At 38.3% G+C, this 15,716-nt stretch overlaps 1 protein-coding gene across 2 annotated transcripts in view; it reads left to right on the plus strand.

Moving 5' to 3' along the window:
• Nucleotides 1-15,447, plus strand: part of LOC126183720 (uncharacterized) — an 89,868-nt gene extending 74,421 nt beyond the window's left edge. For both annotated transcript variants that reach the window (XM_049925909.1, XM_049925910.1), the window contains exon 5: nt 13,550-15,447. In XM_049925909.1, coding sequence (XP_049781866.1) covers nt 13,550-13,655 — 106 coding nt within the window. In that variant the 3' untranslated portion in view covers nt 13,656-15,447. The remainder of the gene's footprint in view (nt 1-13,549) is intronic.
• The last annotated feature ends 269 nt before the right edge of the window (nt 15,448-15,716 follow it).

Below are 15,716 nucleotides of genomic sequence, written 5' to 3' on the forward strand. Positions count from 1 at the left end.
AAGATAGAACTCAACTCACATGAGCACTCTTTGATTAATTTGTATGTCATCACATCCCCTAGAATACTTAGATTTTATGATGGATGCTCTCCTTTGGGAGATGTGGGTGTCATTTCCATTTTACTAAAGTTATTTGTAATACTGGCCTCAGACACTCCATTGCACTGTTTATGAAGCCTGATAACCCCAACCTGTCAGGAACAGAAACAAAGTACTTGTGTAAGAGGTTTGAAGCACTGCATGCACATGTTAACAATGTCTAATTTACTTTTAGAGCTATCTGTTCCCCTTCCTTTTTGTCCCCACCTGTCTCTGTCTTCATTATATCCCATACAAACTTTATTTTGTTGCCTGATATAATTATCTCATAATTATCTTTTTCTCATAATAAAGCTGCTACAATTCCTAGATTACTTGCTTCAATATTTTGCAGTAGTCTTTGTAATGCATTACAACGTTAACATTACAGCTGTTCCTAGATATTAGATACAATCTTTTTGTTCCACATGATATCTTTATTTCCTGTGTAATCCATGGTTTATTTTTAGACTTGTATTTGATTTGCACTACTTTTAGGGAAAAACAATTTTCAAAAGAGGAAGTACCTTTATTAATGAATGATTTGCATTTTCCATTTTAGTCAGAAGAATTGTTAACATCTATCCACTTCATGTCCTTGAGCAATCTCCTAAAATTATCAGTTTTTGACTGATTTATTACCTTCCTGTACTCAGATCTAATAGACTTTTTTATATCCTGACAAGTTTCAACATTTAACACAAGATGCTGCATGTGATTATCAGATAGCCCATTTACTATTGGTTTTGTGGTATGAATTTTTTTCCTAGATTTGTCTACAAAGATATTATTAATAGCTGTCTCAGAGCATTTACATACCCTAGTTGCAAATTTCACAGAAGGCATTAAATTGAATGACAGTGTTACTGATTGCAATAATTGTTCACTGATGAATCCATCACTAGCAACTGAGAGATGGGACAACAGAGCTTCCAGTTTTTTTATGAAGAGGTTAAAGTTTCCTGAAGGTGCTCTGTATATACTTACTATTATAAAGAATTTATTATGAAATACTACTTCTGCTGCACAATCTTCTAAGTGCTGCTACGAGCAAAATTTATTACTATCAATATTCAAAAGTTTCTTTCTCCATATTCATTTTACAGAAGGAAGAAGGTAACTTGAAACCTGTAACATTTATCATATCTATACTAGTGGTCACATGATGTTCAGAGAAGCAACTGGTTTGCTCAACTCTAATTCTTCAACACAGACAAGCAGCTCATTAAGCTTACCCCTTAGTCCTCAGACATTCTGATCCAATATGGAAAACTGATTTTGTGTACTGGCTGAATTAAAACTGGATGAACCTAATTCTTCTGTCGACTTTTGAATATCTCTAGTTTCAATCATACTCTCTACATTAATTGTCTACATTAAAATTTTCTGTCTCACTGCCTGTTTTACCTATGTGAATGTCATTTTCACCTTTCTCTGAACATCTTTTGTTTCTGCCCTCCCTACGGTAAAAATTGCTGTTCTGTCACTTGTAACCAATGGTACTTTACCACTTGTGATAGTGCCCCCCGCCCCCCCCCCCCCCCCCCCCAAGTTATTTGCTATTATTAGTCCAGTCAGTTTTCTGTTCCCTTTCCCGTTGAGGTGAATGCCATACCTAGAATAGTTCCAACTGCTGACAGAGTCAACAGGATCCACACTGACATGAGGCCCCATACCTGATCAAAGCAGCCGTTCCATCTCTAAATTAAGTGTCCTATCCAGTGTAGCGGCAGCCACCAAGCCGAGAGGATATGCAGCAGAGCAGCAGCAGCACCTGGGTGATAAACTGTAAATTAATTTAGCCATTTTTTTTTTTTTTTGGTGAAGTGAACTGTATATGTGTATTTTACTGTGTACACTAGTGGTTGGAAAATTAATCATAGTTTTTGTTTTTGTTTTTGCTTAAGTCTTGTTAATATCCTTGTGTAGGGCGGCTTCCTAGTATAAATTTTCCGTGTAGAGAAATTTATTTCTGGTTAATAGCTTGCGGTCTCAGAGTTCAGTGAGAAATCTGCACACCAACTTTTAGTGTTATTTTATTCTCCTTTGGTATATTTTCAAACACAGTAGTGCCATTTAGACCATATATCTATTTTATACACAATACAATATCGCTAGGGACTGTGCTTGTTGTGAGCAGACACGAGGGAATTTTGGCCACTGTCTGTAAACACCTGGAAGCTGCATTGTCTACCATCGACAAGTTTCTAGCTAATGCTCGAAGTTGCGGTGACATCGGGGCACCAGTGACGAGACCTGTGCCACTGGAATCCCCTGGTTCTCTGGATGTCACTGCGATTTCTGATACGCAACATGTGACCAGTCCGTCCTCCCTCCAGTGTGGGTGGCAGACAGTGGTGGGTTCGTGTGTCACTCGGCGGAAGGCAAAAGAGGGAGCAAGCCGTGCAGCTGGCGCCCTACATCTTAGCAACAGGTACGAGGTGCTTCCCAGTGTTGATGATAACTCTGACGCAGCACGCGATGCGTGTCCTGTGATGCCAGCAGTCGATTTTCCTGTCCAATCTGGACAAGTACAGAGGGTGGGTATGCTAGTCATTGGTAGCTCCAATGTTAGGCGGGTGATGGAGCCCCTCAGGGAGATAGCATGCAAGGTGGGAAAGAATTCCAGTGTGCATTCGGTATTTTTGCCAGGAGGTATCATCTGTGATGTGGAAGAGGCCCTGCACGTTGCTATCAAGCGCACTGGGTGCAACCGGTTGCACGTAGTGGCACGTGTCGACACAAATGACACCTGCTGCTCGGGTTCTGAGGCCACCCTCAGCTCCTTTCGATGGCTGGCCGATTTGGTGAAGGCAACTAGCAACACATGTGGAGTGCAGGCTCAGCTGTCTATTTGTAGCATTGTACCCATGGCTGATCATAGTCCTCTGGTTTGGAGCAGAGTAGAAGTTCTAAGCCAGAGGCTCAGATGGCTCTGTGACGGTATCAGATGTGAGTTTCTCGACCTCTGCTATCAGGTGCAGAATTGTAGGGTTCCCCTTAATAGGTCACGTGTGCACTACACGCAGGAAGTGGCTACTAGGGTAGTGGAGTACATGTGGCATGCACATGTGACTTTTTTAGGTTAGAGGACCCCTCCCTTGGGAATAAACACGATTTGCCTGTTAAATCAGCCACAGCGACCTCAGAGAATCTGGGTCCTGGCAGATCAGAGACAGAAAAGATTAATATGATTTTAGTAGGCAGGAGCATCCAAGGAAAGAACCTAGAATTCGTATTTGCTTATTGAAGGTTATAATGCACAGATAGTATTGGGAACAGAAAGCTGGTTGGAGCCAGACGTCAATGACAACGAAATCCTAAGTTCAGAATGGAATGTTTATTGTAAGGATAGGTTAGTCGCCAATGATGGCGGTGTGTTTATTGAAGTAAAAAATTCGATAAAATCTAGCGAGGTTATCACGGATTCTGAATGTGAATTAATCTGGCTGAAATTGAGTATCAAAGAACGGTCAAAAATGGTGATCGGATGCTTTTATAGACCACTTGGGTCAGGATCTATAGCTGTTGAATGCTTCAGACAGAGCTTGCAGAATATCATTAGTAATTTTACTGGTCATGCCACTGTAATAGGGGATGACTTCATCTTGCCAGGTGTAGATTGGGAGTGTTATGCCATCAAAACTGGTGCCAGAGACAGGGAATCATGTGACATTGTTCTGGATGTCTTGTCCGAAAATTACCTTGAGAAGATAGTTAGATAACCAACTTGTGAGGGTAATGCCTTAGACCTCCTGGTAACAAACAGACCTGAAGATATTGAATCAGTTAATGTAGAGGAAGGTATCCGTGATCATAAGGCTGTGACAGCATCTACGACGACGGGTCCTACAAGGATAGTTAAGGAAGGTAGGAAGACATATTTGCTCAGCAAGGGTGACATCATACAAATTTCAGAATATCTCAGCAGTCAGCATCAAATAGTCGGTGATGAGGACGAATATTCCCTAGACAAATATGTTCTGAGTAAGCTTTTAAGGGATGGGGAAACATCCACCATGTTTTAAAATCACTACGTAAACAAAGAGACCTTCATCTCAGATTCAAGAGAAGTAAAAACCTAGCTGACAAACAAAAGCTGAACGAAGCAAAAAAGAGTGTAAGGGGAGCAATGAGAGAAGCATTTAGTGATTTGGAAAGTATGATGTTGTCAACCGACTTGAGTAAAAATCCTAAGAGATTTTGGTTGTATGTAAAATCAGTAAGTGGGTAAAAATCATGTATTCATTCTCTCAGCGACCACACCGGCACTGAAACGTAAAATAACAGAGAGAAGGCCAAAACACTGAATTCGGTCTTCCAAAGTTGTTTCATTGCGGAAGATTGTAAACACTGCCCCTCCTTTCAATCGTTGTGTGAACATCGAAATGGCAGATATTGAGATAACCGATTGCGGAATTGAAAATCAGGTACAATCGCTTAGTAGTGGGAAGACTTTAGGACCAGATGAGATACCTATGAGATTCTATAAAGATTATGTGAAAGAACTTGCTCCCTTCTAACAGTAATTTATCATGGATTACTTGAGCAATGAAAGGAACCTAATGACTGCAAAAAAGCGCAGGTCATTCCCGTTTTTAACAAATGCCATAAGACAGATCCACACAATTATAGACCTATATCGTTGACGTCAATCTGTTGTAGAATTATGGAACATGTTTCATGTTCAAGAATTACGACGTTCTTGGAAAATGAACAGCTCCTCTATAAAAATCAACATGAATTCCGCAAACAGAGATCCAGCGAAACTAACCTCACTCAGGTCCTCCATGAGATCCACAGCGCAGTGGACAACGGAGCTCAGATTGATGCTGTGTTCCTTGATTTCAGTAAGGCATTTGACACCATCCCACATTGCCATTTAGTAAAAAAAATAAGAGCTTACGGAGTATCGTAGCAGACCTGCGACTGGATTCGAGACTTTCTTGCAGATAGAATTCGACAAGTCACTCTTAACGTAACTAAATCGTCAGATGTAAAGATAATATCCAGAGTTCCAGATGGACGTTTGATAGGAAAGTTACTGTTCAGCGTCAGGTGCTCTTTAAGGCTATTCACAGATGATGCAGTTGTTTACACCAAATTAGTAACGCCAGAAAATAGTAAGAATTTGCAGAACAACCTTCAGAGAATTGATGAATGGTGCAGACTCTGGCAGTTGACCCTGAACGTAAATAAACGTAACATATTGCGCATACACAGGAAAAGAAATCCACTACTGTGCAGCTGCCCTATTGATGACAAACAGCTGGGGACAGCGTCTGCCGTAAAATATCTAAGCATAAACATCCAGAGCGACCTTAAGTGGAATGACCATACAAAATAGATAGTGGGAAAAGCAGACACCAGACTCAGGATTCCTATCAAATAGGACTGATAAAGGAGATGAAGAAGATCCAATGAAGAGCGGCACATTTTGTCATGGGATCGTTTGGCTGGCGAGAGAGCGTTACGGAGATGCTAAACAAACTCCACTGGCAGATTTACTATTGAAATTTTGGGACAGCACTTTTCAGGAGGACTCAGACTATATATTACTTACCCCCACATACATCTCGTGTATTGGCCTCGAGGAGAAAATTCGAGAAATTAGAGCCAATACAGAGATTTACCGACAAGCATTCTTCCCACGCACTATTCGCAAGTGGAACAGGGTCGGAGAGATCAGATGGTACCGTACCGAAAGTACCCTCCGCCACACACCATTATGTGGCTTGTGGAGTATGATGTAGATGTAGATGAAGAGTTTAAATGAGGCCTGTCATAGTGCCTCAGAACAGATACAATCCCAACACCAATATGTCTCGTTGCTGAAGCTAACTTTATAAGGTCACCCTGAACTGACTAATTACATTCCCTATCTATGCTGTTGCCCACCCCACCCACTGTTACCACGGTGTCTTCCTTTGTGAGATCTTTGCAAAGTGAACCTACATCCTCTATCATCTGACCTAGACTTGAACTATTTAAAAAAACTTGTGACCTGGCAACCTGACACTAGTTCATCCTGCAACAGTTGACCACCTCTACCACATCAACAACCTAACAACAAAATGTTCTTCTTCTTCACAACTTTTTCTTACTTCTCAAACATTCTTTGAAAGTTTTTGTGTCCTATCTACTTCTCCATCGACTTGTGGCTCATCAGTTTCCAACTGTGACAACAGATCAAACCTGTTTAGCGCATTGACAACAACACTGTCTGAGAAAGTCTTATTCCTATTTCTTCTATAATCTGTAACTTCTGAATCATGTCCATTTGCAATCCCAGACTATATTATTTGATGCATTAACAGATCACTCACATGCTGGGTCAAACAGTTGATAAATCCAGCTGTGGAATTATGGTAAGCTGCCTCTATTTGTCTCAGATCTCACCCTTCTGCCTTATATGTCATGTATAGTTGGTCAGTGTAATTTGTTGGCTGAATTATGCCATACATGGTATGCAGCTTTCATGTCTCAATATTTCTAGATAAAATGTCTTTTTGGGTCTGTTCTATGAGACCAATGCTATATTCAGTTACAGGAACTTTGTGGGAACCTGTAGTTATAACTTTTTTCTTGGAGTTGAGTTCAGTTCTTAGCAACATGTTTATTCTCTTGTAGCATTTTCATTATGTTTCTCTATATCAAAATACTTTTAGTTCACCCCATCTTCTAGACCTTTAATACTAGTCCCATCATGTTCGTGAATATGCTTTGTCTTCACAATTTTCCCTATAACCATACTCAGTTTCAAACATTTGTAAGTCCCAACTAGCATGCAAATGCCATTACTAAATGTTTTAATAATGTTAAGCATTTTATTCAGTGTCTTGTCTTTTTTATGAACAGTTTCCAGTCATCACAATCATTATTATTATTATTATTATTATTATTATTTTATTTACACGTCAAGTTCCATAGGACCAAATTGAAGAGCAAATCTCCAAGATCATGGAAAGTGTCAGTACATGAAATTACAACATAGAAGTAATAACAGATAAAAATAAACGTTCATGAACCTGAAAAAAGTCAGTTCATAAGTTTAAGCAAACGCTAACAGCAATACAATAATAATCAGCTTAATTTTTCAAGGAACTCCTCGACAGAATAGAAGGAGTGACCCATGAGGAAACTCTTCAGTTTCGATTTGAAAGTGCGTGGATTACTGCTAAGATTTTTGAATTCGAGTGGCAGCTTATTGAAAATGGATGCAGCAGTATACTGCACACCTTTTTGCACAAGAGTTAAGGAAGTCCGATCCAAATACAGGTTTGATTTCTGCCTAGTATTAACTGAGTGAAAGCTGCTTATTCTTGGGAATAAACTAATACTGGTAACAAGAAATGACAATAAGGTATATACATATTGAGATGCCAATGTCAAAATACCCAGGTTCATGAACAGAGGTCAACAAGAGGTTCGTGAACTCACACCACTTATTGACGGAGCCACTAGTTTCTGAGCCAAAAATATCCTTTTAGAATGGGAAGAGTTACCTCAAAATATAATACCATATGACATCAGTGAATGAAGATAAGCAAAGTAGACTAATTTTCGTGTTGAACTATCACTGACATCTGATACCGTTCGAATAGTAAAAATGGCAGTATTAAGTCTTCGAACAAGATCCTGAACATGGGCTGTCCACGACAGCTTACTATCTATCTCAACACATAGAAATTTGAACTGTTTGGTTTCACTAATCATATGCCCATTCTGTGAAATTAAAACGTCAGGTTTTGTTGAATTGTGTGTTAGAAATTGTAAAAACTGAGTCTTACTGTGATTTAGCATTGGTTTATTTTCTACAAGAAATGAACTTTGGTCATGTACTGCACTACTTGAAACTGAGCCAATGTTGCACACCACATCCTTTACTACCAAGCAAATACCATATGACATCAGTGAATGAAAATAAGCAAAGTTGAGAGTTACCCATAATACTAGAGGGCATACCATTTATATAAATAAGGAACAGGAGTGGCCCCAACACTGATCCCTAGGGCACCCCCCACTTGGCAGTACCCCAATCAAACCCCACATCACAGCCATTATCAACATTGCGAGTAATGACCTTTTGCTGCCTTTTGCTGAAGTAAGAGGTCAACCAATTGAGAGCTACTTCACATATTCCGTAATGACCCAACTTCTGGAGCAATATTTTGTGATCATCACAATCAAATGCCTTAGTTAAATCAAAAAATATGCCAAGCATTCGAAACCTTTTGTTTAGCGCATCCAGTACCTCACAGAGAAAAGAGACTATAGCATTTTCAGTTGTTAAATGGCTTCTAAAGCTGAACTATACATTTCATAGCAAATCACGTGATATAAAATGATCAATTATCCTTACATACACAGCCTTTTCAATAACTTTTGCAAACACTGATGGCATGGAAATATGTCTAAAATTATCTAAATTATCCCTTTCTCCCTTTTATAAAGTGGCTTTGCTACTGAGTACTTTAATCGCTCAGGAAATTGACCATTCCTAAAGGAAAAATTACAAATATGGCTAAATACAGGGCTAACATATGCAGCACAGTACTTTAATATTCTGCTAGACACCCCATCATAACCAAGAGAGTCCTTAGTCTTCAGTGATTTAATTATTGACTCAATCTCCATCTTGTCTGTATCACAGAGGAGTATTTCAGACATCAGTCTCAGAAAGGCATTTTCCAAGAAAGTTATATGATTTCCTGTAGAAACTAAATTTTTATTTAATTCACCAGCAATGCCCAGAAAATGATTCTTAAATACTGTACATATATCTGATTTATCAGTAACAGAAATATTTTTGCTGTGAACTGACTTTATATCATCGACCTTGTGCTGCCGACCAGACACTTCCTTCACAACTGACCATATGGTTTTAATTTTATCCTGTGAATTAGCTATTCTATTTGTATATCACATACTCTTTGCCTTCCTAATAACATTTTTAAGTACCTTACAATACTGTTTGAAATGGGATACTGTAGCTTGATTGTGACTACTTCTAACATTTTGATATAATTCCCACTTTGTTCTACATGATATCCTTATCCCACTAGTCAGCCACCTGGACTGCCCATTACTGCTAGTACCCCATTTAGAATGTTCTGATGGAAAGCAACTCTCAAAGAGCATGAGAAACGTGTTAAGGAAAGCATTGTATTTATCATCTATGTTATTGGCACTATAAACATCCTGCAACTCCAGTTCCTTGACAAGGTTTAAAAAACTCTCTATTGCTGTTGGATTAACTTTCCTACATCATTTTTAATTAAATATGACATTGGTTTGAGTACAAAAGCCTTTTAGTGTTAAAATTTGTGAATCATGGTCTGAAAGGCCATTCACACTTTTACTAACAGAATGCCCATCTAGTAATGAATAATGAATAAAAATATTGTCTATGGCTGTGCTACTGTTCCCCTGCATGCTAGTTGGAAAAAAAATAGTCTGCATCAGATCATATGAATTTAGGATATCTACCAATATCCTTTTTCTTGCACCATCATATACAAAATTTATATTGAAGTCACCACATATAACTAGTTTCTGGTACTTCCTACAAAGTGAATCAAGAACCCTCTCTAGCTTGAGCAGAAATGGTCTGAAGTCAGAGTTAGGGGACCTATAAACAACAACAATTAGAAGTTTAGTTTCACTAAATTCAACTACTGCTGCACAACACTCAAATGTCTGTTCAGTGCTGTGTCATGATATGTCTATGGACTCAAATGGAATACTGTTTTTTACGTACATAGCCACTTACCCACCCCGCAAGGAACTCCTTGAGAAACACCCAGCTAATCTGTAGCCTGGTAAAGGAAGCCTCTGAATTGTCAACTTATTTAAGTGATGTTCTGATATACCAATAATTTCAGAGTCAACATCTATAAGCAGTTCACTAACTTTATCTTTAATACCTCTTATATATTGATGAAATATGCTAATTCCTTCTCTACTTGGAAACATTACATCCATGGAAGGTGAGCCCTTAGTTAGAGGGATTTCCTTTAAGCAGGTATACCTGTCAGCTGACTTCAATCTAAAAAAGGTGCAGCTCTAACACCAACTACTACAGGAATTTTTCCATGAGTGACACCACCACCACCACCACTACCACCAACTACACTGTCACCTATAATCTTAGCCAGCCTCCCCTTCCCATACCTATTGAGGTGCGGGCCATGCCTAGTGAAACCTGATCTACTGATAGACCCAACTGGCACCACTGAGATGTAACCCATGCCCTCTGCCCTCAGCACCCTCCCCAGCTCCCCGTTAACGTGCCTAACAGCTGCATTAAGGTAAGACCGATCATGACCTGAAACATTAGTGCCACCAGTTTGAGTAGCTATCTTAACCAGGTCACCACCTACATCATATTCCCCGTCCCTATCAAGACTGTTCCCTGCTCCGCCCACTATCACTACCTGATCCTCCTTCATAAAATTCTTACACAACTCCCCTATGCTGTCAGTCACCTGAGCCAACACTGCACTAGGCTTCACAATGCTGGTGACCTGGTACTCACTCCCCAACACTTCCTGCAACTGCTGGCCCACACCTCTACTTTGGGAACAACCTAGCAGCAGAACCTTCTTTCTGCTAGACTTTACAACTAACCTAGGCCTCCTAATTGCTAAGGACTGCTGCATCTTCCCTACATCTACAGCTACACGAGGCTCCTTTCCACTCAACTCTGACAATTGGTCATATCTATTGCATGTACGTAAAGTAAAACTGTCTGAATACCACCTCCTCCTAGCTGCCAACTTGCCAACTGCCAGTTGCCGTTCCCCACCACCCTTCACCCTCCTCAACCTATTTAGTTCCTCCTTTGCGCATTGCAACTACATCTGAAGGGCACAGATCTTACGCTCCTGCTCCTCTGTCAACTTATTTCTACTACAGAATCTGCATTCCCAGGAAAGGATCTCACTAAAATGCCCACTGGCTTCCCCACTGCATTCCCCCCCCAATGAAAATACTTTGAACAAATCCCACCATAATCCACTACTCACAAACCTATGACAGAGCCCACACTTCTCATTCACGGTAAAATTTTACAGTTACTAAAAAAAAACCATAGGTCTAAGTTACCAAAGTTCAGTTCCACCAGTAGAACTATTTAAGAACTAGCAATCATGGTCTCGAAATTCTCTGCCTACTAAGAAAGCAACTACTCATATTAATACTACTACACCACAGCTAATACCAATACCAACAAAACTTAGCAAAATTATTAGCTAAAACCAAAAAATTCAAACAGCCACTGGAACACTAAGCAAAGTTAAAGCACTGAATGAAAATTTTACTAAAATATTTCACTAGAAACAATAAGAAATGTCAGTTGAAAACTAAGACACGAAATTTACTAAATGACTTCAATGCACAGAAAACTCTAATAAACACAGTGAGTGAATGATTACAAAAGTTTATTAAGTCATTATCATCTATGTTTCATGGCCATCTAAACATTTTAACTGGGTTCTGAAGTTGAGTTCACAATAAACTACTGATGTCATGCAATACTGACAAGGAAAACTCCCCATCACATCCCCTCAGATTTAGTGGTAAGATGACTCAGTGGATTGTCTATCACAAACTGAACACAGACCTAGCATTACAACAGCAAAAAGGTGTACTGAACTGTGAATACAGCAAAATAGAAAAGTGAGTGGTGGAAGGACAAGAAGTGCAATATAGAGCAATCTATAACAGCAGAAGTGTGGTGATTAAGTGCTGCGCGGAGTGGCCACATGGTTAGAGGTACCATGTCATGGATTGTGTGACCCCTCCTGCCGGAGGTTTGAGTCCTCCCTTGGGCATGGGTGTGTGTGTTGTTCTTAGCATAAGTTAATTTAAGTTAGTTTAAGTAGTGTGTAAATCTAGGGACTGATGACCTCAGTAGTTTGGTCCCCTAGGAATTCACACACATTTGAACATTTTTTAAGCCAGCACGGTAGCTCAGCGTATTTGGTCAGAGAGCTCGCTGGTCTCTGTAATAAAAAAACTGAGTGAAGGGATCAACAATGAACTTCAATGGATGACGTGTGACGTCCACTATCATCAAATACAATGAACAATGATGAACAAATAAAAGGTAGTCGCCGGCCGTGGTGGCCGAGCGGTTCTAGGCGCTGCACTCAGGAACCGCGCCGCTGCTACGGTCGCAGGTTCGAATCCTGCCTCGGGCATGGATGTGTGTGATGTCCTTAGGTTAGTTAGGTTTAAGTAGTTCTAAGTCCTAGGGGACTGATGACCTCAGATGTTAAGTCCCATATTGCTCAGAGCCATTTGAACCATTTTGAAAAGGTAGTCACGATGTTGGACTGCCATGCGGGTGACCTGTGTTCAAATCTCTCTCATGTCTTTTATTTTTATTTTTTATTTTTTTGCACAATAGTACGATCTGTCTGACTGGTCATTGAAATGTTTGTTCTCTTTCTGTAGTCTTGGCAGTTGTCATACTCTGGTTACAGAATATAAGCCACATGGTAAGAATACGTTACCATTACAAGTAAACATTATGAATAGTGAGAACATGCGAGATACCACATAGACATCTCACAAAAATGAAAACAACAAATAGCTGGGTGTGAATTATGATATAACAAAGAAATTCAAGAGTCAAAACTTAAAAAAACAGAATGCAACTCCAAAAATGTTAAAAGCATGTGTTTTGACAGAGCACAGAGAAGCTGTGTGATTGTGAAATTGTTATGTTCATTTGTACCAGGCTATGTAACAAACTATTATGTTTTCATCATTTCCTTGAGAGTGATCACATTCAGATTTGTACATATGCCTAAATTGGACCATGATGCATATCTCACTCACTTACCAGGTGTACAAATTAGATGTGTCAGTAAGAGATTCCTATCATATGACACATGTACTGTCACTAATGGTGTGTATGACATATCAGATGTGTTTTCTGGTGGAGGATTCAGTTGACTTGTCACCTTCTCATCAAACTTTTGTAGTTCCCATTCACAAGCCACTTCCTTTAAATTGCAAATAGAGTGGTTGTGCAGAATCAACTGTAATTATAGGGCCCTTCCTTATATCTCATTGGTGCAAATGGACATTACACCATAACACAGACACAAATTTGAAAACAGAGAAAAAAAAATACCACTAGTGATATTTGAACATAGCTTGCCCACATGGCAGTTCAACACTATGACCACTTAATCACCTCATCATTACTGTTATAGGTTGCTGAATATTGCACTTCTTGTCCTTCAACTATTCACTGTTTTTTTTTCTCTTTTCTTTATTTTCCCCCCTAGAACACCTTCTTCCTGTTTTCGTGCTTGATCTGTGTTCAGTTTTTAATGGGATATCCATTGAGCCATCTTACCACTAATGGGGAGTATCCCTTGTCAGTTTCAGAAATGTCTTCATTAGATTATATATGCATACATCCACCTGTGTAATGATGCATCTCATGTATTTTCAGGCAAAACAGAGATACTGAAAGAGAGCAGAGTTCTTCCAGCAGCAGCAGTAATGGTAGAGACCAAAATAGCACCTCAAACTTAGTATTTGCTCATGACAGGTACTGAAGCTTTGGTGCATTTATGATTATATAAAACTGGTCCTACTTGAGACAGTATTTGGTACATTCCTCCAAATACAGAAGAAAATTTAGTATTCAGGGTGCATAACTACTGAATGACAATCCTACCAACTTCAATCTCAAATTGACAGTGTATCTCATAGATTTGTGAACTGAAGAAATATTTATTGTAATTTTGAACAACCCTCAGATAAGAAGCTGTGAAGCACCTGTTCAAATATTAGACAAATCTATATCATATTTTACTTTTTATATAATATTATTATTAATCATTCTGTTTAGAATAAGTCATTCTAATAGCCAACACAGAACATTGTTATGTGTTAAGGAACAACTATAGTTGAGTTATCCTGAAACAATAAAACAAATTTAGATCATATTTCAGATTTATATCTTATCATTCATGATGCTCATCTCAGCAACATATTCTAATAACAAATATAGAATATTATTATATATTAAACAACAACTTATCCTACAACAGATGAATGCTATATTTAACATGTAATGCTGATTATTACATCTGAATCAAAGTTAAGTGAAAAACTTTGGAAAAAACTGTAAATTCTGTTTCATTTTCCTTTCAGAGTGCATAACAAATAAGACTGCAATGTAACTGTCAAATATTTTACTTAAAAATGATTGTATCACACTGTAAGTGGTCTTTGTAAATGCATATCACTGCACATTTTAAAATGCTATCTTATCCTAACTAGATCCTTAAATCGTAGGACAATTTTACTCAAAGTAATGATTGTATACAGTCCCTGATTTGTTTAAGGCTACATTTTTCTACTCTAATATGAATTCACATGCAAGAATTTATTGTGCAACATGTTTCACTTATTGGTTCATGAAATAATTCTGTTGTTTTCAATGATAATTCACTGACAGATGAGTCAAACACTTTGTTAAATCACATGAGATTTCATTTTCATTCCATGCACTATAGCTGTTACATTGAATGTCACTAATTACTGCCACTTTTATTACTGTGTGTGCATGCAGAATACGCTGGTTTCATTCAGAATGTTTATTCATCCCTAGTGAGAAACAGCCTCTAGTGCAAAGCACTGAATACTTACCATACACGTAAAATTTTAAGCCAACTTAATGTTAGCCAGCATATGTTCTTATGTTACTATCAAATTACTAAAAATGTACACATACTTTGCACAAGAAAATCTTTTGCCTTTTGTTTCACGAATGAGTATTGCTTGTAACAACAGATACACCTGTGACATTTGAACAACCCTAATGTGTTTGTTGTTGATAAATGATTAAAAATATAGCATATTTTTATCTAAGAGTTAATGACTTTTCCTTTTGCCACTTTCAAACAAATACCTGTTTATACAATATAATTGCGTAACTGAAGACTATAAATTTATGAAGTTATTACTATAAAATGTATATAGGCCTAAGGCTACATTTTATCTTTCAATAGTGGTAAGCTGCCTCATTTTCTCAACTCAGCACTCAGGAGTTTTTATTAGAGACTTAAATTATTGTCATGGAGGTGATAATATTTCTTCACTATTTGCTTTTTTCTGCATGTTTTCTTTCACTCTCCAAATGGAAAATTACAGGATATTTTGTAGAATACCTATATGAGTTAGGTAACTTTTATCACACATAGTAAAATTATTATACTCTGATGAAACTGAGCAAGTCAGTTTCTTGGTGACAACAGTCAATATGAGGCCATGTTCAGAGAATGTTTCCTGTAAGTGCTGATAGAAGTCACTTGTGAAAGAAGGTAGTTCATGAGGAACTCACAAAAGTAATTCAATGAGACTCTTTATCTATGCACATTATATAATTTTGTTTATTTTCAATAAAGTTCTCTTACCAAAGAAAGTACATACTATATGCACCTTTTCTCTCATTCTGTTGTTGAAATCTACCTCTGGGAGTTCTTAAAGAAGGAACCTACTCTTTCTAGTATCTTACAATAGAGTAATTTACTATAAATATATTAGACAAACACTATTGGCTTGGCAAAAAGATAAACGTTTCTGTTGCATTCCAAGAAATAATTAATGAA

This window comes from Schistocerca cancellata, chromosome 4 (genome assembly GCF_023864275.1).
Source record: "Schistocerca cancellata isolate TAMUIC-IGC-003103 chromosome 4, iqSchCanc2.1, whole genome shotgun sequence".
Lineage (NCBI taxonomy): Eukaryota > Metazoa > Arthropoda > Insecta > Orthoptera > Acrididae > Schistocerca > Schistocerca cancellata.